The following is a 24,983-nucleotide window of genomic DNA, read 5'->3' on the forward strand; positions in this document are numbered from 1 at the left end:
CCAGTCAAGACTTCATTAAAGGACTGTGACAGAAGCTCAACAAATAATAAAACACATAGCCGGGAGACGACCCAACTGTTACACCCCCTTCCCCTTCGCCATGCATGTTCAATCAACTAATATGCTCCCTTTCAATCCTGTAGGCGATGCGGTGTGTAGAAGTATGAATACTGCATTTGGAATCAAAGCACAAACCCCATAATTGCCAGAGTAAATCGCTGCCTTTGCGCCTGAAGACATTAGTAATAAAGTCAAGCGGGATAGTGGTCATGTAATTGACACAAAAAAGACATGGCGTAATTGACGTTCAAACCGCCTTCTGTTTTACACTAAACAACTCAAGTCCATGTGTTGAAATGATAAAGCATAATTTATTTCAAATACAATGCATTAAAAATACAATTCACAATGACATAAACTTGGCTAAAGCTGGGTACAAACATACTGATAATCGGGCCATTTTTCTTCTCTTCCGATCAAAGTCAACACAGGCCCGATTATTGGATGTCTCGGAAAAAATTATCGTGAGCGATTATCTTGTGGTGTGGGTAGTGTCGAGACTGATTTTTCCTCCCTGATCTGCTCAGGAAACAATCACGTTACGTGTGTGGTGTGCTGTCTTGGTTATCTCGAGTACGGTACTCCACACACTACAAAAGCAGCAAGCGCACACTTGCCCATTTTCACTTTCTTCACATGTCGGGAGGGCTTTGTCCCATTTTAAAATAGGTTAAGATGTTAAAAACAGGTATGTTTGTACCATTGCTTAAGACAGTGGCTCCTCTGTTGACCCGAGTGAAGATTTACGGAGAAAAAAATGCAGATGGCACTTGCTGCAGGCACACCGTGGGAGCTCAAGCTTCAGTTTACACTTCACTCCGTGTTGCCGCCGTCTAAAAGGTCACTTACATATAAGTTTTCCTATAAATGAAGAAAGTAACTCCAGCTGTGCTTTTCTCTTATATCAGTCCCCATCCTCTTTTTCTAATGCTACACTATTAATTGTCATTTATGTGCAAGCTTCACGTTTCCCTTTAGATAGCGGCAGCCTCTCATAAAACATCCACGATTGTCGTCAACCTCGACGCCGTTCATTTCAGGCGCGGCTGAGTTATTGAGAGCTTCCCCCCCACACGGGGTCCATTTGCAGCGCAAGAGCTAAGGACGGACGGGCCTGCTACAGTTACAGACCGGAGGCGTGATTACGTTTCATTTCGTATTTTTATGCTCACACGGTGACGAGGTAAAACAAAAAAAGATGTCTTGAGCTGAATGAAAGGTCCCTTATTCATCGCTTCCAGTCGAGTGGATGTTAAATGGTGAGGCTTGTATGGTGTGTTGTTTGAACATTTTATTTAATATTCTACTGGTGCGCTGGATTAAGAATGAAAAGTAGTACACTGCAAATAGATGCTCAAATGACTTTGGGTTCACTAGTAGAATGACGGTGTCTTACTCTTGTTTATTCCACTATTAATACCACTTTTGGAGTGAAATCTTACGAGTAAACTATTGCACTGCTCTAGTAACACTACTAGGCCCAACTAGTAGGCATGTGTCTCGCAATAGTAGCCCCAAAATACCCAATAGTAGTTTTGCCTCAGTAGTAACATGTAGTTGTCCGACTAGTATGCCTAAATTGGTTGTGCAGAAATGTCATACAGTAGTGAAAAAACATTATGAGTAAGACAAAGTTTTTATACTAATGTGCTAAATTGTTTTCCAAGTATCTTTCAAGGTGTTACAAGAGCGTACTAGTATATGGCCCTGAAGCTGGATTTCAAGGATATATAATCAATGCTTAAACGGCTTTCCATAGGCTGGTGAGGTAGAAAAATATGAAATGCTAGCTCTGCTGTAAACACGAGGATTCTATTGTTTTTAAAGGTATCGTAACTTCCAAGGAGGCGAAGGAGCCGGAAGTAGATGACTTTTGAGGTAAAAAGAGCCTTAAACAGTCATGAGATGCAGTTGATAGAAGTTCCATACCTGTTCCAAAGGTGGCAGTTATGCACATAAGTAAGTGGGTGGACAAAATGAGGAAGTGCAACATTCTCCCCACCTGCAGAAAAAATTCAATAAACTCCTGAATTTGCAGCAAAGTCGAATGGTTTCCCTCTTGGCTTATGTCACACCTCTCCCAAAAAAGGTTTGTAGAAATCAGTCATATAGTAAAAAAAAAAATCCTATATAGTGAACCCCCGCTCGTGGTTCATCGTCCACCCCCCACCCCCTATCGGGGATTTTTAATCCATCATTCTTAATGGGTTTTTACAGTATACAGGCAAGTCTGAATTTGAAGTTGCGTGCTTTCAGTGTAGTAGACTACCACGTTGTGAGGTCTACTGGAAAAGACGAAACCCTAATTTAAAAAGTCAAGCGCAGAGAGAATATATGTCTGTGAGGACATATGCTGTTTGAACGTTTATATTTACTGTAACATCTATGCTAATTTCTGTTAGCCAGGATATAGCATTTTTTATTATTTGTTAGCATTAAGCTCGCGGAATTTTGTTAAGACAAAATGACATGGTTTTGTTGAAAGTGTTTGATTCTATTTAGTTTTATGTGCCAGTTTTAAAGTAAAATTCAACTGGGAGTGAAAAATAACCAGCTTGAAACGAGCACTCTTTGTCTCTTATTTGGAGAACTGTGCAAACAAGCACGAGAGTGAGGCACTAAGGAATACTTCAAAAACTGTGTTTTAATAGGTCTATACTGTATGCACTTAAAGTGTGTTAAAACTATTAAAAACACTTTATTTGTTTTTGTCTCTCTATATCTCAGATTTTCAGCTATCGCTGGTGGGTCTAGAGCGCACCCCCTGCAATAAATGGGGGTTCACTGTATTTGAGTATTTTCTAAACCAAAAAAGGGATCAATGCCTTTCTTGTTTTCGGGTAGTCTTCAAATTTAGCAAGATACCATCTGGAAAAAGCAAACATACGAGATTGTCTATTAATATTGCCTGCAAGCAAGGGATCTACCGAGTGTGTTTGTCTTCTTACTTGTGGTGGGCAAACGCCCTGCTGCTGAGGACCACTGCGGTGAAGATGGCGAAGGCCGCGCTGTGAACAGATTGTCCCGCCAGAGCGAAACCCGTCCACTCGGTTATCTCCCCGAAGAAGTTGGCGCCGGATACGTACTCGAACATTCCACCTGTGGGGGCGGCACGGCACACAAATGGGCACAGAATCTATGGAGCATAATGGAATAAAATGTACCACACTACATGCACGTTACAGGAGACGTATTATGAAGAATTTACTTTTTAATGGCTTGTATACAAATAACTGGATTTGATATTTGGACTAATAATAATAAGCAGAACAGAAATGAGTTTTGTTAAGATGTCTATTAGTTGCTTAAAAGCTCACCTTAGCTCTTTCTAAACGGACAGTATTGCTTTGGCACCATCTTGTGGCACCTTGGTGCCAATGAACTCTGTTGAAGTGAAGGGAGGAGCTCTATTCAAATAGCTGATCGCCCTTTCTAATAGAAATGCAGTGGTTTGCCGCAATCATTTGGCATCTATGGGTAATTCTAAAACTTTTTTTGGGAGGAGACAAGCAAGACAAGAAATAGGGTACATAAAGTGTACTATTATTATTGATCCTTGGGTTACTTGGACAGAAGCATGTCACAGACATGTTATTAAGAGACATGAGAATCATTTTAAGTTGTGGGGGAAAAATGCATAATAAGTCTCCTTTCATAATAAAGAAGACTTCAAAGTAACAGATACATGCCAGTTGTCGCGTGCCAAAACCATTTTACCTCTGGGGATCTTATATCCGCTCTCTCCGGACCTCCTCAGATTCCTCAGGATGTGGTCAGAGTGCAAATTTGTCAGCCAGCCAAGCAGCCACAGCGCCGAGCCTGCAAACAAACCAACCGAGAGCTGCTTTAGCAAAATATCAGACTGACACAAAACTTGACAGCAGCCAAACAAACCTGTTCTAGTCACAGAAGGTACTATGTAGTTGCACATGCCAGAGTTGACCAGCAGTAATAAAAGTGTGCCGGGCAAAGCAAATGTTGTGCATTTATTCATGACAACAAGCAATCAGACTGCTTAATGAATCAATATGAACTACAGTACCTTTTTAAGTACAGTTCAGTTGTATTTAGCTTTAAACTGCAATATAATAATTGAAGTGTGCCAACATTAAATACTTATCATTTTTAATCATACATAAATGTTGTATGATGTATTTACATTCATCCCACTTTACACTGATTGCTTCACAATAGCAACACAGTAGCTAGTCTAGGTTCAAATCTTGGCTCAGGAGCTACGGGAATAAAGTAGTAATGTAATGAGGGAATTTTCTTTTTTTGGGGGGAAGAACTCAAAATGTTATGTGACGACAGATGTGCTAACCACTAGTTCACCGTGCAAACTACAACAACAGTAACTACCTTGTTAAATGAATACCTCTCAATACAATACAGTATTATAATACTTTTATGAACTGCTGTACGGGAAAAGCAGAGTTCAATTCCTCCCAATAAGTGCTGAAATGTGGTCCATACCTGCAATAAAGCATGGATGCGTCACCCAGTCTGCAGGGTACTCTGCATAGTGGCTCAGATATCTGATCTGCATGAAGCTATTATAGGTGCAGAAAACAACAGCCAGGACAAAGGACAGAAATGGCGTCGGTTTACCTCCTCGGATTAAAAATGGATAAATAAGTGACCTGCAACAGAATATGTAATAATCAAAAATTCAATTAGTGTCCAAGTAACACTCATAGATACAGAGCTGTGCTGTAGTATGTACAGTGGAGGGCAGCAAGAAAATTTTTCAAGCATCTATTCTGTAGTTGAGATATTTATTTATTATTTTATTTATTATTGTGTTGTTGGTTTTTTTCTTCTTCTAAATAAAGCTCCTCCCCTCACTTTAACATAGGTCCTTGGCCCCCAAGATGCCACTCGATGGCACCGACGTAACACTTTCACAAAAACAGCAAATAGGTGATTGAGGGTTTCAGTGAATGAGGAAGGGTGGTTTTCCCCCAGAAAATCCGCAAATGGGCTAATATGCAAATGTGAATGCAACATACGGGCGTTCACCACTGTACTGCTGTGTTCAAGTGTCCAAACATGAGTGGCAAAACCAGGTGTTTACCTACCTCTGTGTATAGTGACACAAAAACATGGCAATGAGCAACTGATTTGTTAGCAGGGAACTCTTCGCCGAGGATGCCCACACGAGCAGACATATGGGCAGCAGGAAAGCGGGCAGCTCCTGGACAAACCACGCCAGTTTCGCGTTCACCGGGAATCCGTATGTGCTCGAAGCGTACCGCCCGTACGGCACGTTCAAGAACAGCAAGGAAACAAACGTGCACGCTGCCATTAAAATCATTAAGTAAGCCATGCAGTCCAAGATGTACTGCTCTTCCGCCGAAGAAGAAAATAACGCCGATAGAAGGCTGTCCATTATGGCGGTGTGTTGGGGATGGAAAAGTCAAGCAATAAATAATAAGTAATGGAAAATATATTTTTAAAAATATAAAACGCCCATGTATAAATTATGGCAGCTTTCACTACAACACACACGCTGCTTTGTAGCTGAGCGGCGACAACTATGTCAATATGCCCTTGTGATTGGCAGAGCACAGCCCCTGCGCATGCGCACTTCAGCCCACTAAAGAAAAGGAAAAAACCTCTGCCAGTTTACGAAATTTATAGGGGACAATATTCTTTTAAGCGTTCTACACAATAGAAATAATCGAATGTAAAATTTATACACACTAGGTGAGGTATTATTTATATGATTTCACGTCGTCGTGCCTGTAGTTCGTCCAAATGGAGTCTCCATACAGCGTCCACAGTAGTTACTTCCGTATGTAACAACACTGACATCTAGTGGCTCACTAAAGTCAGGGCAGCCGGCACAACAACCAAACGGAAAAAAAGGCTTGACTTTTAAAGTGCGGAAATAAAATAGAAATCGAAACAAAGTATGCACAAACTTTCACGTCTTTATTATTATTTTTTTTTTTGCACAGTATCTTCATTTAACATTTTCATATCTTGACATTTTCTTTACATTTTCTCCATGTCTTTTGTTTGTTTCATGTTCATGTTTGTGTGTCATGTTCAGTTGAAAGTGTTTCTCGTCACTCATTCATACCGTCGGTTAAGTCGAGTCGAGTCACAGTTTATAAAGATGGGTCGTGTTTGGAGCAAATGGAAGGGAAACAAAAAGGAATAGAGAAAATAAATACACAAAAAGAAATGAGAAGGACCAGAGCAGACAAGCTGAGGACTGGTCAGTGATGTCGCATATATGAAAAGTTGTAGACAAACATTGTAAACATTTGTAGCGTTAGTACATTACATGCTGTTGGACTTTTGATACAGATGGCAACACTTTCCAGGACGGAAGACATAAAACATCAGATTTGGGATTTTCCGTGATTCCATCTGGAACATGATTTCCTGATTACTTGGCAGCTTTTTCTTTTATTTTGAACTCTAAACACAATTATCCAAAAATATATCTTTGAATATCCCACACAGGAAAAAGCTGAAAAAGGCTTCCTGCTGCCTGTTTCATGCCTATTTTTCCTGCCACATATTCCAAATGAGGCTTTTTTGTCCACTTCTCAGAAGTGAGTAGAATTGCATGTGAATCCCTGTCAATGTATCACAACATACATATAATTAATACCTTTTCACACAGGGGTGGGTGACCATTTTGGCTTGTATTTAATTCTTTGAGTCCTCATATGAAGACATATGACGCACCCATAAGTTTTTTTTTAAATTTGTATTTATTATGAGCATATTTTGAGATTCATAAGAGTTGATCAGATCAATTGCTCTGTGGCCCACATGCCGTAGGTCCCCCACCCCTGTTAGAATGTAAATCGCCATGAAATCTCAATGTCAGATTTTTCTCAGCGTAGAAAAAAATATCAAGTATGAGAGGAAGACACGTTTGCTTCCAGAGTGCCTGATTTTTGGACATTTATTGCAGTCTCGCGGGTTGGCGTCCGTTTGATTAACAGACTCCCTTGCCAGTCAACTGGGATTGATCAATAACAAGAGAGGGACTTCGAATGGATACATCACAGCCTTCGATTTCGGGAAAGGAACTTTGGTAAACTTAAAGGTCACTACCTGAAATCCTCCACTTGCATGGACACTACACATTAACCTAGAAACAGCCACATGAAAGTTATTTCCTGCAGCTTGGCTAAATGCACAGTGAAACCCATTAGTAGACTGTAATAGTAAGCGGGGAGAGAGCAGTTAAATGCATCAGGATCACATAGGACACTTGTTAATCAGGCGCCCGCAGAAAGGAAAGCCACCTTTTTTGATAATGGCAAAATAACTTCCCCCCCAAAAAAAGTAAGGAAAACAGAGCAGCAATGTTTTTGCACAGTGTGTGTGCACATTCAAGTAAATAAAAGATACAATATATATATATATATATATATATATATATAAAGAAAAAAATAATCTTGAAGTCAAAGACAACAATATCCAGTCTTTGTTGGTCAGATTGGCACTTTTGTGAATAGGAGTGCATCTTAGCGGAATATAACTCTCTTCCTGCTCGTTTTTTTCCTCGACAATTATTAGCACACAGAGTGCAGTAATTGCCATGAAACTGAAGATTCTCAATAAATCCTGCTCTACACATCTGTCATGTGGAGGAGGTAAAGTAAGCTGTTGATGCTCAATTTGTTATCGTACTTGCACCTCCGAAAAAGGGATGGGAAACCTGGTCACACCCCTGTTCTATAGTTTGTTTTTAAAGAGCACACATGCTCTGTGGAGAACATCAAGAAGAGTTTGTGATAAACTGTGTGGTGCTACTGTAAATGAAAAAACAATCACGAGTATTGGAGAGTCGTCCTTGTCTGTCCACAGAACACAGAGGCTCCGGCACACCGATGGAGGACGAAGTCACAGAGTCAAGCAAACTCTTCTTCGCAGTGCCGCTCAGTCAAAACTTCACACGATCCCAACACTACTTCTGCTCTGTACGAGCCTGCATGCCCGACCCACACGTCGGCAAATTTAAACCATCCAAAAGTCGCAGTGGCTACAAGCAATCACTAAATGAAGTTTCCATGTGTCCTTTGTACCTTGCAATATTCCGATAAAAGTTTGTGTCAGAACAGTCATAATATTGCAAAAAAGTTGTTTTTTTCCGAGAATAAAGCCTTGATTCATTTGTAAGAATAATAGAGATTCCAAGAGGGCACTGCCCAAAATAACTCTCCATTTAGAGATTCTGTGCTTTTGTGGGGAGTATTAGGGCCACACTGGAAAGAAACCCTGTTAGTTACATTTCACCATAAATTGTGGGGGGAAAAAAAAGCATTGCACTACAACAAAAAGTTTCCCATCGCTTACTCCACTTTAGTGTATCAATGCCAAAAGAAAAAAAGTTTGAGAAAAAGTTGTGCAATTCTACATGAATAAAGTTGTTTTTACACGTGTATGTCAAAATTCCAAGATGTCCATAAATACAACAGTATAGATGCTCCTTTATTCAAAGACCTGCCATATAGTCAGTGTGTCCCATCATAATCAAGATTGTCAAGTCTCATATTCCCCCCCCGCCCAATGTGGCCTTAATACACTGTTGTACTTTCGGACTCAAAGATTTGGCTTTAACTTTATAAAAAGTGCAAAATTGTCATGGAAAGGGAAAAAAAAAAAAAGTAATCTAAAGTTGTAACTTAAGACAATGGAAACTTTTTTTTTTTTTTTTTAGCTTGCTAATAGCCACTCATCTGTTGTGATGTGCAGTGTTTGCAGGTGTTGTATGCAAGTGTGTGTGTGTGTGCGCGTGCAAACAAATACATTAATAATCAATGCAAAAAAAAAAAAAGGAAAAAAAAACGATGGGACTACACCTTGAACGGAGTGCGACCATCCCGTGCCGTGGGGCTACGCAACAGCAGGGTTACATTAGAACCATACAAATCCTTCTCAACTGGTGATGCAAAACGCCTTTAATAAGCTATACATCCACTAGCACTATATAGTACGACACCACCACTTCTACCCGATAATGACCGCTTCCTGCTATGCGAGTGAGGCACGGGATTGTGCAGAGACAGCCACGAAACCATGCAACCACGTGAAACTGGGAAGCAGACCTCGGAATTGTCTCCTTACTATAAATATCCGCTCATCTAAATCTATATTTGCTTTTATTGCAGCCACCACGCCCAGATTTTTCCATGTTAGATCACCTCACAATTCTAATGTAATCCTATTAATAACACAGCACACGACAGACATTTGTACGCTAACTAAACCACCTGCAGGAAACCTTAATTTTCATTTAAACACATTATCTCACTCAGAGCCTTTCGACATTTTCTCCTGCCTGCCTCTACAAAAAAAAAAATCTCAGTTTAAAAAAAAAAAAAACAAAAAAAAAACACTTGCTCGTGACCAGAATCCCCTCCTGCAGTGGATTACATAGATTCCTTCTCTCAGCCACGCTGACAAGTACTTTCCATAAAAGAAAAAAAATAAAATATGTATTTGAGGAGAGAACGTAAAAGGGAAAATAAACTTTGAAAACTTTGTTTAATTGCACTGTCAGGATGTCAGGCTGACATCAAGGAGGTGGGTGTCTCAAAAACAGGAATGGAAATTAAAATGTCTCCGAATCATCATGCCTCCCATGGAGATACCCCCAAAGCGAGTGGCAGAAAGGTGTGTGTGCTTGCTTTAAGTCAGGTTACTGCGTCAGACAACAGAGTTATGACATCAAAACACCGTGTCCCCCTCCTCCCCAATCAAATGGACGACCATGAACCTTATCCTTATAGTTGGAAGCCCTCCATGGGCGCCTCCTGCTGGGGGAAGAGGAACTGCTGGTTGTCCTGATCCACCTGAGGGGCCAGGCTGCTGTCCTCATCCTCCACCCCAAAATAGTGCTCGATCAGGTCGAAGGCTTTCTGGTAGATCTCCTGGTTCTCGTGACTCTGAAGGAACTCTATTTTGTCCAGACCTGAACGGCAGAAAAACATCAAGTTGGTATAACTGTAATGTAGAGAGATACATCACCAGAACTTAAATGATTGTATTGGAGCCAATTGTATTGTAAGATGGAGTATTAGGTATATAAGAATAAAGTTGTATATGTCATTCTGAAATATACAACTATACTCCCCACACAACTAGATGTTTGAGCCGTGAAAATGCGCATGCATGCGCTCTAAAGCTGCAACGCTTGCCTGACAGTCTTCATCACACACTGCCTGTCAAATTATTTTTTTTTTTGTGACTTTATATTCGTATATTTGAATTTACTGCCCAGTACCGTAAGCTTCTTCGATGAGGCTGCAGTAGGGATTAATGCCTGTTCCGTGGTTCTCCTGCTTGGCTTCCTGCTCGCCCAGCCGCAGGATGTTCTCGAGGCCGTTGAGGGCCACCTGGACGATCTTGGAGTCCATCACCGTGAGCAGATCGCACAGCGGCTTGATGCAGCCCAGGTTCACCAGATACCTAAAGTGCAGACACACAACAGCAGATTAAAAAGAGTGTTGACGCACATTCACAATTGAACCCAATGAGAAGTAAAGCCATCCAAATTTGAAATAAGTCTGGACCTGATCTGTTCTGGTGTTCCTCCAGAGGTGGCATTGGATATTGCCCATGCGGCTTCTTTCCTGGTCCTGAACTCTGCTTTTTGTAGAATTTCAATCAGCACTGGAAAGATGTTAGCATCAATGACTGTCTGCAAAAGAGAAACATAAAAAGATCAGAACTGAGGAAGGACTAGAACCACCAAGTGACAAGTTCCGTGACCACATCCCACCTGTATCTGCGCTCGATTTCCGGCCGTGATGTTGGAGATGGTCCAGCAAGCTTCTTTGCGGATTGACTCTTTGGCATTGCTCAGTAGGTGCAGCAGACAAGGCAGGGCAGAGCAGTTCAACACCACCTGCACAAAGCAACAACAGATGCAAACTTAACCAAACCATCCATCCATCCATTTTCTGAGCCGCTTCTCCTCACAAGGCGTGCTGGAGCCTATCCCAGCTATCATCAGGTAGGAGGCGGGGTACACCCTGAACTGGTTGCCAGCCAATCGCAGGGCACATATAAACAAACAACCATTTGCATTCACATTCACACCTACAGGCCATTTAGAGGCTCCAATTCATGCATGTTTTTGGGATGTGGGAGGAAACTGGATTGCCCGGAGAAAACCCATGCAGGCACGGGGAGAACATGCAAACTCCACACAGGCAGGGCCGGGGATTGAACCCCGGTCCTCAGAACTGTGAGGCTGACGCTCTAACCAGTCATCCACCGTGCCGCCCTAAACCATCCAAACATAATCCATAAGCAGTTTCCCCAACCTTTGAATCAAGGCACATATTTTACAATAAATTCTCACACCACATTTTGACAATGTTCCCTTTCCCTCAGACTCTCACCTGCGTCTGGATGTCATCTCCTGTTACAATGTTCCCCACAGCTCTCAAGGCAGGAGAGGCCACCCTGTAGTCTGTGTGCCTGCAAAGAGAAGCATTGAAACAACAGGCTGGGAATAGCAATAGTGGGGCAGTGCAGTGACGCAGGCTTACATGAGCAGTTCTATGAGGCGCCTGCAGACTCCGGAGTCAATGACGGCCTGGATTTTGTCGTTGGGGCCATCGGAGAGGTAGGACAGCGCCCAGCAAGCGTCTGCCAGCAAGTCTGGGTCGCTGCTAAATAGAAGTCTGGAGAGTACCGGCAGACAAGGTGACACCTAGAAACACACAGGCAGAATAGATTTGGGATCAGGAACAATCTTTCACAAGACAAGCAATATACAGGACACAACGTTCGCAAAACACTTATTTATTTACTCGTAGAATTCTGTGATCAAACAAAGCATCCATCACAGAATTATCCTCCATTATTTATTGAAAAACTCACTGCTCAGGCCAGACCTGTCTAATATAAAAAGTATGAACTACATTGAAGTGAGTTGAGGAGCTTCGTGTAGTTAGTTGCTGCCATCTTGTGACATCTACAGACAATTTTAAACCTTTCTGGGGTGCATCAATTACTCGTGGATTTCCGCTTTTAGCGACAGGGCACGGTCCCGGTCCGCATGAAAAGCATTTTAATGCTCTTTTTGACAGGTCACAAAGCCAAATAAGGTAAACAAAACATGAGCCAACCCCGCAGTATGATGAACAATTATAAACACTGTAAAATATTATATATATGGATGGATGGATATAGTAATCACATTAGTACTTCTCTGACAGCATTGTTATCTTTTTAAAGACAGTTTTATTTATACTAGTCTTGTATTGGCTCTGCGCAGGTGCACCTAATAAAGTGTCCAGTGGGTTTACTTGAAATAAGTTTTTTGACTCATAACAACAACCATTTCAAACGTAGGTGGAGGGTTTTTTCCTCTGCAGAGATTAGACAGGGCCCACACAGCATTCCTGGTCATGGTCAGTCTAGTGGATTTAGTCAGAAGCCTGCAACAGTAATGACAAACAAACAAAGTTTAAATGTTTTGATATACATTTGAGAATTTGAAAAAGGTTAAGTAGCTACTGTACACTAATAGCGGTGGAAGGATGTTGCAGCTCAACACGTAGTCCCTGCACAAGGCACTGTCCCCTGCGATATTCCCCAGAGCCCACACAGCCTGAAGGACAAGAATTCCACACAAACAAACATGTAAATGTGGGTGACAACTGGTATGTCCACACAATACAACACACACACACACACACACACACACACACACACACACACACACACACACACGTTACCTGCTCCTGCACATCCTCAAAATCTGAATTTAGGAGTTCTATGAAGATGGGCACAGCTCCAGCTTCAATCACAGTCTTGGTCTGCATGGATGTGCCTGATGCGATGTTGGTCAGAGCCCAAGCAGCTTCGAACTGCAAAGACACACCAAGTGCAATTAAATGTATTCATCCGTTAAGCCTTTGTCTTTACGTTCATCAGTAGTGTTTGTACACACTGACCTGTAGTGTACAGTTGCTGCTCATCTTAAGGAACTCCACAAACCTCACGACGACTCCACTTGTGTTTATAACTTCATCAATAGGTGGGTTTGGCTCTGAAATCAACACAGGGAAAATGAGACTAAATGTTCTGTTGGTTCCCCTCACTGTGACATCATCCAAGTTGCACAGCACACACCTTTAGAGAGGAGTTTCCTGAACTTTTGCGTGGTGGCGAGTTGAAGCTCAGGGTCCTCTGAGAAAAACAACTCAACCATATCTCTGGTGATGACTCTTTCCTGCAACAACATACACGAGCACAACAACTACTCATTACAAAATATACTGTAGGATGCAGCTCTTTCATTTTTTCTTGAGACTCCATTTTCCCACAGGAAATGATACATTTTAACAGTCTTACCCACCATAAAAGTGGAACAATAATTTATCAGTAAATTTTTCAGTTTTAAAAAAAAAAAAAAAAAAAAAAGAAAAAGGACAGGGTTGTTATAAATCATTGTCTTATATTCATCCTTCCATACATTCTGTTCACTGCTTATCCTGTTCAGGGTTGCAGGGAGCACGGCATGAAGCTCCTCAACTCACGCCAACATAGTTACTTGGCACCAACATGCCACAAGATGGCGCCAAAGCAACACTTTCATTGCATTGGACTGAGCACAACCGGCAACTTTTGAGGCCCCCCCTCCTTCTCTAAACTGTTGGTCAAATTCCAAATTGCACAATTTCAAGGCCCTTCCGCTTTATTCCCAACCGAGAAGAGACAAAAAGAAACTAACATAATATAAATAAGCAAACACTCACTGTGACTGGTAAGCTGAGCTGCGAGTCCACTAGAGGGCTCTCCAACATGGCTTCCTCTTCAGTGAGGATGTCCACGTTCCTCCGTTTGCAAAGCTTGGAATAGAAAGAAAACAACTGTCACCTCTTAAAAAAATTAAGTATTATACACAAGGAGGTTAAATAATATGAAGTTTCGGGTACCTGTTGTTCGCGTTTTTGTTTCCTGAGCTGGATGCCCTCCTCCTCTCTCCTGCGCCTCATCTCCTCAGGGTTCAGCGCTTTGTTCTTGTAGCGGTTCATCCTGTAGTTGTTATCCTTGGCCGGACTGGCTGATGGCTCTGCTAGACCACAGACATAAGTTATAACAAATTTATTTTGAGAATACGACAGGGACAAAGTTGATACATCTTCAATAACAGGACATCATGATGAAAGTGGTTGTAAACAGGCCTTTATATAAAAAGACCTTTAACACACAGTCTGCAGAGTTAAATCTCAGAGTTTGCATAAAACGCTGCCTACGCAAGACAAAGTGATCATTCTGACCACACTGCCAGCAGTCGAAATGGTGCCAACACTGAAGTTGTGCACATTGAGGTCTTATTTCAGGACACACGCACACTTACCATAAAAAGTGTATGCACGTCTACGACAGAAAGGTCCAAAATATTTGGACAATTGGAAGGTAGGTACTAGAAAAGTAGCGCGATACAGCACCATCAGAAATGGAACAATGCCATGTGCATTTAGTAACGGTCCTTTTAGAGAACAGCTCATTTTATTTGTATTCAAAGATGTCCAATAGTGTTTAAAAATGTTCAGTAGCTGAGCTGCTGTGTCAATATTTTATTTTAGTCTATCAAGGCAAAATACAGAATATAAGTTTTCTTTAATATCCACTACTCCCTAATATTATACATGAATGAATTAATAAAAATGCAAAGAATGAGTTTCCATGTTTTTTCCCCCAAAACATACACACAGTGCAAGGCCATTGCAAGGGTTTATTGGTTCACGCTATCATGGAAACTATGATATTACTACTGCGTTAGTGATATAGAACAGGAACGAACTCTATGGGGAGCGTCACATGACCAAAACCGGAAAACAGGTTAGCCGACTTCCTGTGTATGCTGCAATAACAAGCATAACTACAGGTTGATGACAAGATGGTTTGAAAACAAAATTGCTCAAATTTTGCTTTCTTTATGACTGGTGTTTTCTGAGACCATGGTCCTCAGTCGGAAAAGGGTGGCGTGCACTCTTCAGGTCGGGGATGAAATCCTGCCCCAAGTGGAGGAGTTCAAGTATATTGGGGTCTTGTTCACGAGTGAGGGAAGAATGGAACGGGAGATCGACAGGCGGATTGGTGCAGCGTCTGCAGTGATGCGGACTTTGTATCGGTCCGTTGTGGTATAGAAGGAGCTAAGCCGAAAGGCGAAGCTCTCGATTTACGTTCCTACCCTCACCTATGGTCACGCGCTGTGGGTCGTGACCGAAAGAACAAGACCCCGGGGACGACCCAGGACATGCTGGAGAGACTACATCCTTCGGCTGCCTTGGGAACGCCTCGGGATTCCCTCGGAAGAGCTGGATTAAGTGGCTAGGGAGAGGGAAGTCTGGGCATCCCTGCTAAAGCTATTGCCCCCCCGACCCGACCTCGTCTAAGCGGTAGAAAGTGAATGGATGGATGACTGGTGTTTCTGGAAAAAAAGTTAAATACATTATCATTTATTTATACAAACACAGTAAGCCTAAACATTGGATACTGTCATTTTTGGTCGCTCTTGAAGACATCCTGTGTAAAACAAAAGACAGTGCAGTCGTATAATATTTCTACAGTTGCTTTGTCCCGGTCTCCTGTCATCGGGCTCCACCAGTCACCTGGACCAGAAGGAAGTGCTTCAACCTGTTTTGCCGAATTAGGAAATTGCTTGTTCATAATCCCTATTCCCAATCAGTAGGCTGTGAAAAAACATCAAGTGTGCTGCGGTAAACTTTCCAATTTCACTTAATTGGTCCCAAAATTATTTATTTACGACAAACAATGTATTTTTGATCATCTCTCTATGCCAGCTGTGTATAGTGACAGGCAGACCAATTAAATTATCTTTCACTAGATGGCAGTAGCAGATCCATGATGAACCTGGGCATCCACTTTCTTTGACCTATTTGACACTTCTTTTCATGTAAACTATGTAAACTCTTGGCTCAATAAAGGTTGGCTTTGGGAAACACTGAATTACTGCGCGTTCAGACTTAATCTGTAACGCCGTAGGAACGGAACTCCATCGCGAAACGAAGACCTCTCGAATTTAGAAAATGTCCAATCAGAGTATGCCACACAGGGTATATAGAGTTCTGCATTATGCAGAGCTCTAGTAAAAAAAATCCATTTCATGGGTATGTTGTTTTAGAGTCGATATTTCGCTTTTGTGGAGGGAACGTTAATTGCACAAGAGCTGTCAGTATTCACATGAACGCGTTGGTTTAAATCGAGCCACTTGGCAAGAGTCATCGAACGAGCAAAAGTGTCACAAACTGCTTAATGCGGAACATAAAATTACTTGAATGGACGAAAGAGAGACAGACTTGAAACACCGAATTGAATCATTTGGGATTATTTGAAACATTCCAGAGAGCCGAGGAGGGCTAGCATAACGTCAACTAAGCTAATGTACGCGTGAGCTGCTGCGCGAGTGACTGCTGACATGCCAACGTATTTATGCCAACTAGTTAACTTTTGAGTTAACAGTAAAAATGGCGAAGTGGTCAATAGTGCCCTGGTTGAACTATAAAGTGCCGAACGACATTTTCAAAAGCATTTACCCCATGACGACTTAGCATACAGCTCAGCGTACGTCTATATTAAACCAGTGGTACTAAAAAATAAATAAATAAACTCACCCATTGTGTTTTCCATGTGGTTTATGCGTTTGACGCAGTGTATCTGCTGGAAATGTAGACAACTTTAAGCCACTCTCGTTCTGCTCCTGTTGAACAATTTGCTCCGGTAAGTTCAGCAATATGTCTGCCGCAGGCGGAACCATTAATATAACGACCACTTCCTGCCACCAGAGGCCCGCACTATTCAACAATTCCCTCAAACGCACCTAAGATCCCTATTTCGTTATATTCACCCAATTATAGTGTTTAATTTTTAACATCTGTGTCGAGTTTCGAAGGATATGCGCTGCAAAAAGAGTAAAATTTTACATCTTATTGAGGATAGGCGTGGCTCGTTGGTTTAATTCTCACAGAATCACGCGAGATGTCATAAACCTGCAAACCCCGTTCAAAGGCAACAGTGACACTTGCTGGAAATTTGATAGAACTTTTCAAATGCAAACTGGGAATATAATAGAAGACAGAAAAGAAATACAACTTTATCAGTTGGTTATTATATTCTGCATTCATCATTATTATAAAAATTAAGCTGTGCTAGGTTGCTGAGGCCTTTTAGCTCAACTGTCAGCCCACTCCCCTCCTCAATACATTCCACAGTAGCAGGAAGGGTCACTATGGTTATGTAACCCAGAACACATCTCAGAGCCACAAAATAAAGTTCTTGATGTTCATACACTGTCCTTGTTTTAGTATTTGTTTTGGGGTTGCACTTTGTTATTGTTTTTAAACTGTGCATAATTAATTGTCTTATGTTTAGCACTTTGTTTCAGCTGCGGTTGTTTTGAAAGTTGTCTACACATTAAATTGAGCTGAGTTCGCTCTCGATACATCCATCCATCCATTTTCTTCAGCTTATCCGAGGTGGGGTCACGGGGGCAGTGGCCCAGACATCCCTCTCCCCAGCCACTTTGTCCAGCTCATCCCAGCCCAGGCCAGCTGAGAGATGCAGTCTCTCCAGCGTGTCCTGGGTCATCCCTGGGGCCTCCTCCCGGTGGTTAGGGTTAGCACCTCCAAATCTGAGGCCCTCTTCGGGTCGGGGAAGAGATCCCGCCCCAAGTATCTCGGGGTCTTGCTCACGAGTAAGGGAAGAATGGAGTGGGAGATCAACAAACGGATCGGTGCAGCGTCTGCAGTGATGCGGACTCGGTATCGGTCTGTCGCGGTGAAGAAGGATATAAGCCGAAAGGCGAAGCTCTCAATTTACCGGTCGATTTATGTTCCTACCCTCACCTATGGTCACGAGCTGTGGGTCGTGACTAAAAGAACAAGCGGCCGAAATGAGTTTCCTCTGCAGAGATAGGGTGACTTCTATTTTATAAATGTGAAGCAGACGTGTTAACTACGAGTCCTTCTAAGCGCCCAAGACAGAAATTCTGTGTAGAAAAATAAATAAATAATAATAATACAACTACATTGTTAATTAATAATTAGACATCAATAAATAAATTAAACACATAATATATTCATACAATTATTATTATTTTTTTTTTTTACTGCAAATGGATGCTTTGTTTGATCACATTTGTCTTCCACTATGGTGAATCAGCTCACTGGCACAAAGATGAGTCAAATTTTTCTCTTTGGCCTCTATGTGGGACACCAAGGCCAGCGATAGCTCGGTAAACATCACTGAAATAGATCATGTATTCGCAGACGCGTCCAAGGGACGACGGCGACTCCCTCGGCTAAAAATGAATCCCACTCCGTCCGTGGCAGTGAGTTTCAAAGACTCTCGATTTGTGTTGGATTCTGTTGCCAACATTTCATCTTTATAGGAGCATGTCTGTATTTGTGGAACGTTACTTAGCCTCGTTTGGATTGACGTGTGCTGAATTCTTGAGTGCAGAGGAATCACTGGAAAAAACAAAAAACAACAACACAAAAAACAAGCGGGTCCAATCGCTTTCTGAGATCAACTACGCAAGTGTGTTTGGCTTTTTTTGTTTGATGCCACAACAAAAGGGCATCATGAGAGTGACGAATGCAAGTGTAACGATTACATAGAAACAGACATGGCGTTTACTGCAAAAAAGGGGTTGGCTGCTTGGTAATATGAATAATATATGATGAAATATCAATTACATACACAAATGAACCTCACCAAGCAGATGCTCATTGAAATACACTTATTTAATTCCAGAAAGACCTTTAAAGCACCTTGTGTATACACATGAAACATGTTTCATGTTGTAATTGTCCTCCAAAATACACTCCCCAGTGCCCCCGGAGTGTTTTCAACAAATCAAACATAAAAATGTAGCATTACACACATGTGGTCAATTTGCCTGGAGCAGATGCTTCTAATTTGCCGTGCTTTATTTATTACCATGCAGCATGGGCCTGGGAGCTGTTGTGTGATGTAATAGACAAGAGGGGGCAATGTTGCACAAATAAAGCACAGGCTGCTGCGAGAAAGGGCGTGGGAGGTCAAGTGATCAGCAGCACAAAGAGAATCCTCCTAGATACTTTCCATTTATTGCCATTTCTCCACCCAGCAAACACTGTGCACAGATCCAAGCTGTAGATTTTGGGATGAGCCGCAGGCCGCACCCGGCGTCGTGTTGGCACAGATAGACTGCTTCTTCCCCTTTTTCTCATTTCAAGGCTTGCTGAGGCACGTCATACATGGGCCGAGCGGCAAAGGTTACACATTAATCAATGCCACCGCTTTTGGGACGGAGTCATAAGACCGAAGACGAGAAGCATAACTGAGAACTTTCAAATTGAAGTTCACGAGGAAGAGGCCGTTCTGATGTACTTTCCCCACTCACCATTCGACAGGATATATTCCCCAAGTCCTCATTCAAATTTAAGCAATCAATCAATACCTAATCTAGAGGATCACTCAACAGAACGTTATGTGTGTGTATGCTACTATTTTTCACTGCCTGCAACTATATTTCATACTGCTGACCTAAACGTACCGTACATATCATTGGGTACACTTTAAACAATGTTGTGGAATCCACTACAGTGCATCCGACGATATTGCGGTTCAGTTTTCGTAGCCCCGCTCGATCACAGTTTTTTTTTTTTTTTTTTTTTCCGGACCGCGCCTACCTGCACTTCAACCATTTAAAAAAATACATTTTACAGATTTTTACATTAATATACAGTACATACTGTACAGTATTTAAAACAAATATGAGTTAATATGCAGTAAAAAGTGGCTGGATTCTCATTCCCTTGGGCTCTGCAGGTTCTAAACCTAAACAACACCCCCAAGCTTTGAGAAACATTTGATTAACAGTGCAATATTTGTATTACTGTGGTTGTAGTTTACAGTGGTGTGGTGGGGGGTGGGGGGACATCACAAACCTCACATTATGGTGTAGTTCTATACTGCATCTACTATCACAATTACATTGATTTGACCCAAATAATTAATAATTGAACGCCTTGTAAACCTTGCTCGGGAGTTATCTGCTTATTTTGTTTTCCATACGGCGGAGATAATTAGCAGACATAAGGAAGGACCCTTCCAGTCTGCCTCACTAGCGGCCTTTGCTAAGTTCAGGCTGGGCTGAGTCAGCAATATTGAGAGAACCAATTTGCATATTTTAGGTGAATTAAACTCACCAATTTAGCATATTAAACATGCAGATGTCAAATTAGGGCTAGGTGAATAAATTTCCTTGATAAAATATAGATCATTATTTCTTATTACACATTATTTTTAATGAAATGTGTGAATGTCTATGAATGTGCCGAACCCCCTTAACAATTATTTCAGCTCTGAGACGATATTGTTCATATGTATGTGGGTTTACTGCTCCTAACCAAAACATAAACAGTCTCTCAAATGAATTAAAGAGTGCAGACTTACTGCATGTTGCAAATGATTATGCGCTATTAAAAAGTCTCTTACCTACATCATCTTTAAGGTTAGATTGTGGTGCATGATGGCGGCACAATGTTGTGTGTCCATGTTTATGTTGCAATGCTTATTTCTTCTGTCCAGTCTGCCTCACTTCTCGCTCTTTCTCACAATTTCTCTAGAATAATATTTCGTTTTAAACTCCTGTTTCACTTGACATAAGATATAATATACTGGTTACTTTGTTTAATATTGATCCAAAACCTCTTTGTTTGGCTCGTAACCGGCTTCTACTTGCGGAAATACATTGCTCAACAACCAATTTCACACGAACAACGGCATTCTTAATGATCAATTAATGCTATTAATGTGCTAGACCACACGTAATAATACACTGCGGGCGATTGATCTCTGCAGGTGGATAGCGCTAAGAATAAAGCATCTCCTCTAACGGCCATATCAATGAGCTGGGTTGGTTGAAGACCCGCAATTGATGCTTCTGAAGACCCTCTTGGTAGTTTGACCAGTGTAAGAAGGAGCCATTGGTTAAAGAAAAGAGCAGAATGAAAGACTTCCAAGCACCGTGGTCCATGGACAACTTCTAACTCCTGACAGATAGACTACTTTCTCCTTCACCGCACACATTGGGGAGTACAAACTCCATAACGAGTCATCGAAATCTGCTTAGTTTTGATTGTGCTTGTTTGTGCCAATTGGCTGCATTGCAACGGCACCTTAATTCAATTGCGTGCACTATGATAGGACTAATTGGGTATATAAATGAGTTGTTCCACAGTGGCTGAACGCTCTAGGACACCAAGCATATTAAACTACCAAGTTGTTTCAGGAAAAGAAGCACCTAATCACTACATTAAAACCTACGGACCACCTACTCTCCTAAAGCAACAGGCCTGACAGGTACTTCAATAGTGTACTGCACTGGACAGTGAAACCCTCTGTGACAAGGAAATTGACCCAAACTTCCAAGGAAAACGTAGTCCATAATTAGAACCTAAAATCCAAAGGATAAGGCAGCTGATCTCCCTTGCATCTGAGTCAGCATTTGTTCAAATTGTTTGTCTCGTTTTCTTTGACTTTGTTTTCAAACAGCCTAAAATCCGTGTTTCTGAAATGCGGGAGTAAACCACTAAAAGCCCGATTAGACGGATAAAACTCACACAAGCATTGGGGAGAACATGCAAACGCCACAAGATTCGGACCCCGATCCTTAGAACTGGGAGGCAAACGTGCTCACCATGCTGCACCACACACCAATTGACCAATGGATGGGGATTCGGATGTGCTTCGAGGTTTGTGCACAAGTACCCGGCAGTCGAGGGGGCGTGGCGGGTAGTGGCTCATTTGCATGAGACGGGACCGCCCCTTAAAACAAGGGTGCCCGAAAAAGAGAGTTCAAAAGTGCCGTCTTTCTTGATCCTTGGGGTACTTTTATGAAAGCACACATACATGTTGATAAGAGAGCTGGGTTCTGTTTTAAAATGTAGAGAAAAACAAAAATCCCCTCACTTAGAGACCACTCAGGGTTTCTTGAGGACCACCAGGGATTCGCGGACCACACTATGAGAAACCCCAGCCCTAGGGGGGTAATATAGAGAGAGAGATAACGCCACGGAGACAGCGGAGCGAGCTGTGTGTCAGCGCATGTGGTGCACAAATGGGCAAAAAAAGGAGATATGTCTTTATAATGTAGTGTTCAAAATTCACCCAGTGCCGTCTTTCCCTGACTTTTTGTTATCTGATGAACGGCGCCCTCCGCCCGCTCTCTCGCCGTCTCACTGTCTGCTCGCTTGGCTTTGTGACATCTACCAGGTGGCGCAGCAGATAAGTAGGATGCTGACTAGGTGATTTTGGAATATTCCTGCGCATCATTCGATCATTCCTCTTGTGCGGTGGAGATTTGTGGGAGCCACGTGAATACTAAGGAGTAATTCTCACCTGAAAGGATAATAGACGCAGACGGAGACAAATCTTTTGCCAAAGTGCAAAAGCACGGTCTAAAAAAAAAAAGGAATAATAATATGGAGGGAAACATCTACACAACAGAGCTGTATAGATCTTGCTTTAATTTGATGTGTCTATCTGGGTTTTATGCTGCTATGCTTCATTTACATTACATTAGCATTTTGGCAAAAGGCAAAACGTTTGTAAAATATTGTGGAACTTCCTCAAGTGTCTCCAAGACTTTAGCTATACTTAAATTGATTTTCTAAAATTGTAATGAGTGAATGATATTCACTAGCCAGTCATACCATTAGGTACACCTGTACAAGTTAATATGATCTAAGAGCTATACAAGCTATGAGAAATGTAAAATTGATCAAAAAGTCTGCCTTTACAAATCTCGTCCTGTTCTCAATTTTGATTAGGTTTGCGAAAAAAATTCAAGTTGGAAACTTTCCACGGAAATAAATACGATAAACAGGGGTTCACGGCATCATCTTTGTAAATGTGGATTATTTTTTAAAAATTACACTGTACATAGCCATTTATAACCTTGCAAATACAAATGTCCCGGAAAAACAAATGCTTGTGGGCATGTAACCTTGCCCTTGAATCATTGTGCATTTCCTGACAATGATATGAATCTATGAAAAACCTGCTTGCATACATTATTTTTCTGTTGCTCTCCAATCATCCGCTAATTAGATTTACACAATTGATTCTCTAAATCCCTGATATGTCACAATAATGTTAAGCTTGCAAACAAAAGTGTATTGTTGTGCAAGTAATGGGACAGAGGTGCAGGTAGCGAATGTTGGGAGCAAAGAAGATGGAGAAACCCTTTCAGATAGCGCTCACATATAATTAGCCGGTGAAGCTTTTGATGTGTCTGATTAGTTATCAGCAGAGTAATGAGCCACAGCCAATTAAACATTATCCAGCTCTTCATTCCATCACTCAGTTGCGACAGAGAAAAGGTCAGCAGAGATGGCGACTGACTCATAAGAGTCAAAAGTGAACGTAACTACATCCAGTTACCAGTCAGCGTGTACTCCGCTTAACACACCCCGCATGAAAGGATCATCACTCAGGATAGTGTTTTAGAGACGTGATAATCAGGCCTTTGGTGACTTTGATCGGAAGGGGGACAAATGCTGAATTCAGCCTAACTAACACGCCCCACAACACAGAATGATTGCTCAGGATAATCTTTGGAAACATCCGATAATCGTGCCTTGCCTGACTTTGATCAAAATGGATGAAAAAAATACACAAATCCACCCTGATTATCGGTATGCCACTTAAAACTTCCCACACCACAGCATAATCTTTTACAGACATCCGACAATTGGGCCTTCGCTGACTTGACGAGAGGAAAAATGCAAAAATGTGTCCTGATTATTGGTATGTGTGTACTCCAAGATAGGACAAGGTGACTGTAATCATCATCTGATGTCAGACGTAAAACATCTATTACAAGTATATATTGAAAAAAAAAAAAAAAAAAAGAACTGGACAATGTTTATTTAAAATTTTTTTAAAATCTTCTTACTGACCAGACCAAAAAAAAAAAAAAAAAATCCTGTTGCCTCTCATGTAGTTTCTGCCTCCTGTTAATTAGATAAATATACTTGAGGTAAGGTGCTGGTGGCAGACTGGAATGATCCGACTGCTGTCCAGGTCAGTGTTGGTGTTATTTACCGAGCAATGCGCGTGTGTCCATGTCTGTGTGTATTACACAGTGCACTCGGCCCCTCATTACCTCTTCTGTCCAATCACAGGGGGAGTTTTATGGCCACAGCAGTGAGGCAGCGAAAGGCCCATGGCGAGCTAGTTAGGCGCTATAACATCACCTTTACAGCACCTCCTGTCTCACATCAGGGCGCCCAGACTGAGAGGTGCACTGAAAAAGCAGGACACATCATTTGAAGGCTTTTCTGTAGCATTATGTGCAGAGGAGGGACCAACACGGCAGTAAAAAAAAAAAAAAAAAAAAGAGCCAAATGCAATATAAATAATAAGAAAAACAACCCAGACGTGCAATTACCCTTGAGGGCTAAAAGCAGTTCGTCGCAGAAATCTGAAAAATAAGACAAAAGTATCGCCGGTAAATAATAGCACTTCTTTTTACACTTGGGTGACCATTAAGAGTGTGCGTATATTAACGCTGAAGATGTAAAACAAAGACCTTTTCAATAGAAGTTAGATTTAATGCAAATTAGCATCTTAATTGCTTAATACATTTTAGTTCGAATACACAAAGGAAAAATTGTGAGCTATCACCTGGAACCAGAAATAAAAACACTCTTTCTCAATTCAGAAAAAAATGAGCTGTCTGCTTTTGTGGTATTTGAATTCTTTTTTTGTTCCGACCAAATATTGTATTCCATGTCCTAAATTATTCATCCCTATTCAAAAACAACAATGACCTTGTCAATATGTTTTTTTCATGATTTTGTTTAATATTATTTTACACTTGTATGACAGTTAATAATGTTAAAATGTTACAA

General features: G+C 41.5%; 2 protein-coding genes across 4 annotated transcripts; both read right to left on the reverse strand.

The window, feature by feature from the left end:
• Window positions 1-418: 418 nt before the first annotated feature.
• Window positions 419-5,589, reverse strand: srd5a1 (steroid-5-alpha-reductase, alpha polypeptide 1 (3-oxo-5 alpha-steroid delta 4-dehydrogenase alpha 1)). 2 transcript variants are annotated; one of them, XM_061664539.1, is made up of 5 exons: window positions 5,142-5,589; window positions 4,537-4,613; window positions 3,778-3,879; window positions 3,009-3,159; window positions 419-2,928 (listed from the first exon to the last, which is right to left on the reverse strand). In XM_061664539.1, exons 1-5 carry the CDS (start codon window positions 5,450-5,452, stop codon window positions 2,862-2,864), a joined length of 708 nt encoding a protein of 235 aa, XP_061520523.1. In that variant the 5' UTR covers window positions 5,453-5,589; the 3' UTR covers window positions 419-2,861. The 2 variants fall into 2 exon arrangements, with proteins under 2 accessions (XP_061520523.1, XP_061520522.1); XM_061664538.1 differs by having other exon boundaries at window positions 4,537-4,703.
• Window positions 5,590-5,986: 397 nt separating this feature from the next.
• Window positions 5,987-16,840, reverse strand: LOC133395626 (importin subunit alpha-7). Of its 2 annotated transcripts, none has more exons than XM_061664698.1 (14): window positions 16,695-16,840; window positions 13,989-14,125; window positions 13,809-13,901; window positions 13,183-13,282; window positions 13,005-13,099; window positions 12,786-12,917; window positions 12,570-12,658; window positions 12,386-12,485; window positions 11,592-11,755; window positions 11,442-11,520; window positions 10,817-10,942; window positions 10,608-10,735; window positions 10,319-10,503; window positions 5,987-10,006 (listed from the first exon to the last, which is right to left on the reverse strand). In XM_061664698.1, the coding sequence occupies exons 1-14, from the start codon at window positions 16,708-16,710 to the stop codon at window positions 9,819-9,821; spliced, it is 1,632 nt and encodes a 543-aa protein (XP_061520682.1). In that variant the 5' UTR covers window positions 16,711-16,840; the 3' UTR covers window positions 5,987-9,818. The 2 variants fall into 2 exon arrangements, with proteins under 2 accessions (XP_061520682.1, XP_061520681.1); XM_061664697.1 differs by having other exon boundaries at window positions 13,989-14,128.
• Window positions 16,841-24,983: the final 8,143 nt, after the last annotated feature.

This window comes from Phycodurus eques, chromosome 20, assembly GCF_024500275.1.
Source record: "Phycodurus eques isolate BA_2022a chromosome 20, UOR_Pequ_1.1, whole genome shotgun sequence".
NCBI lineage: Eukaryota > Metazoa > Chordata > Actinopteri > Syngnathiformes > Syngnathidae > Phycodurus > Phycodurus eques.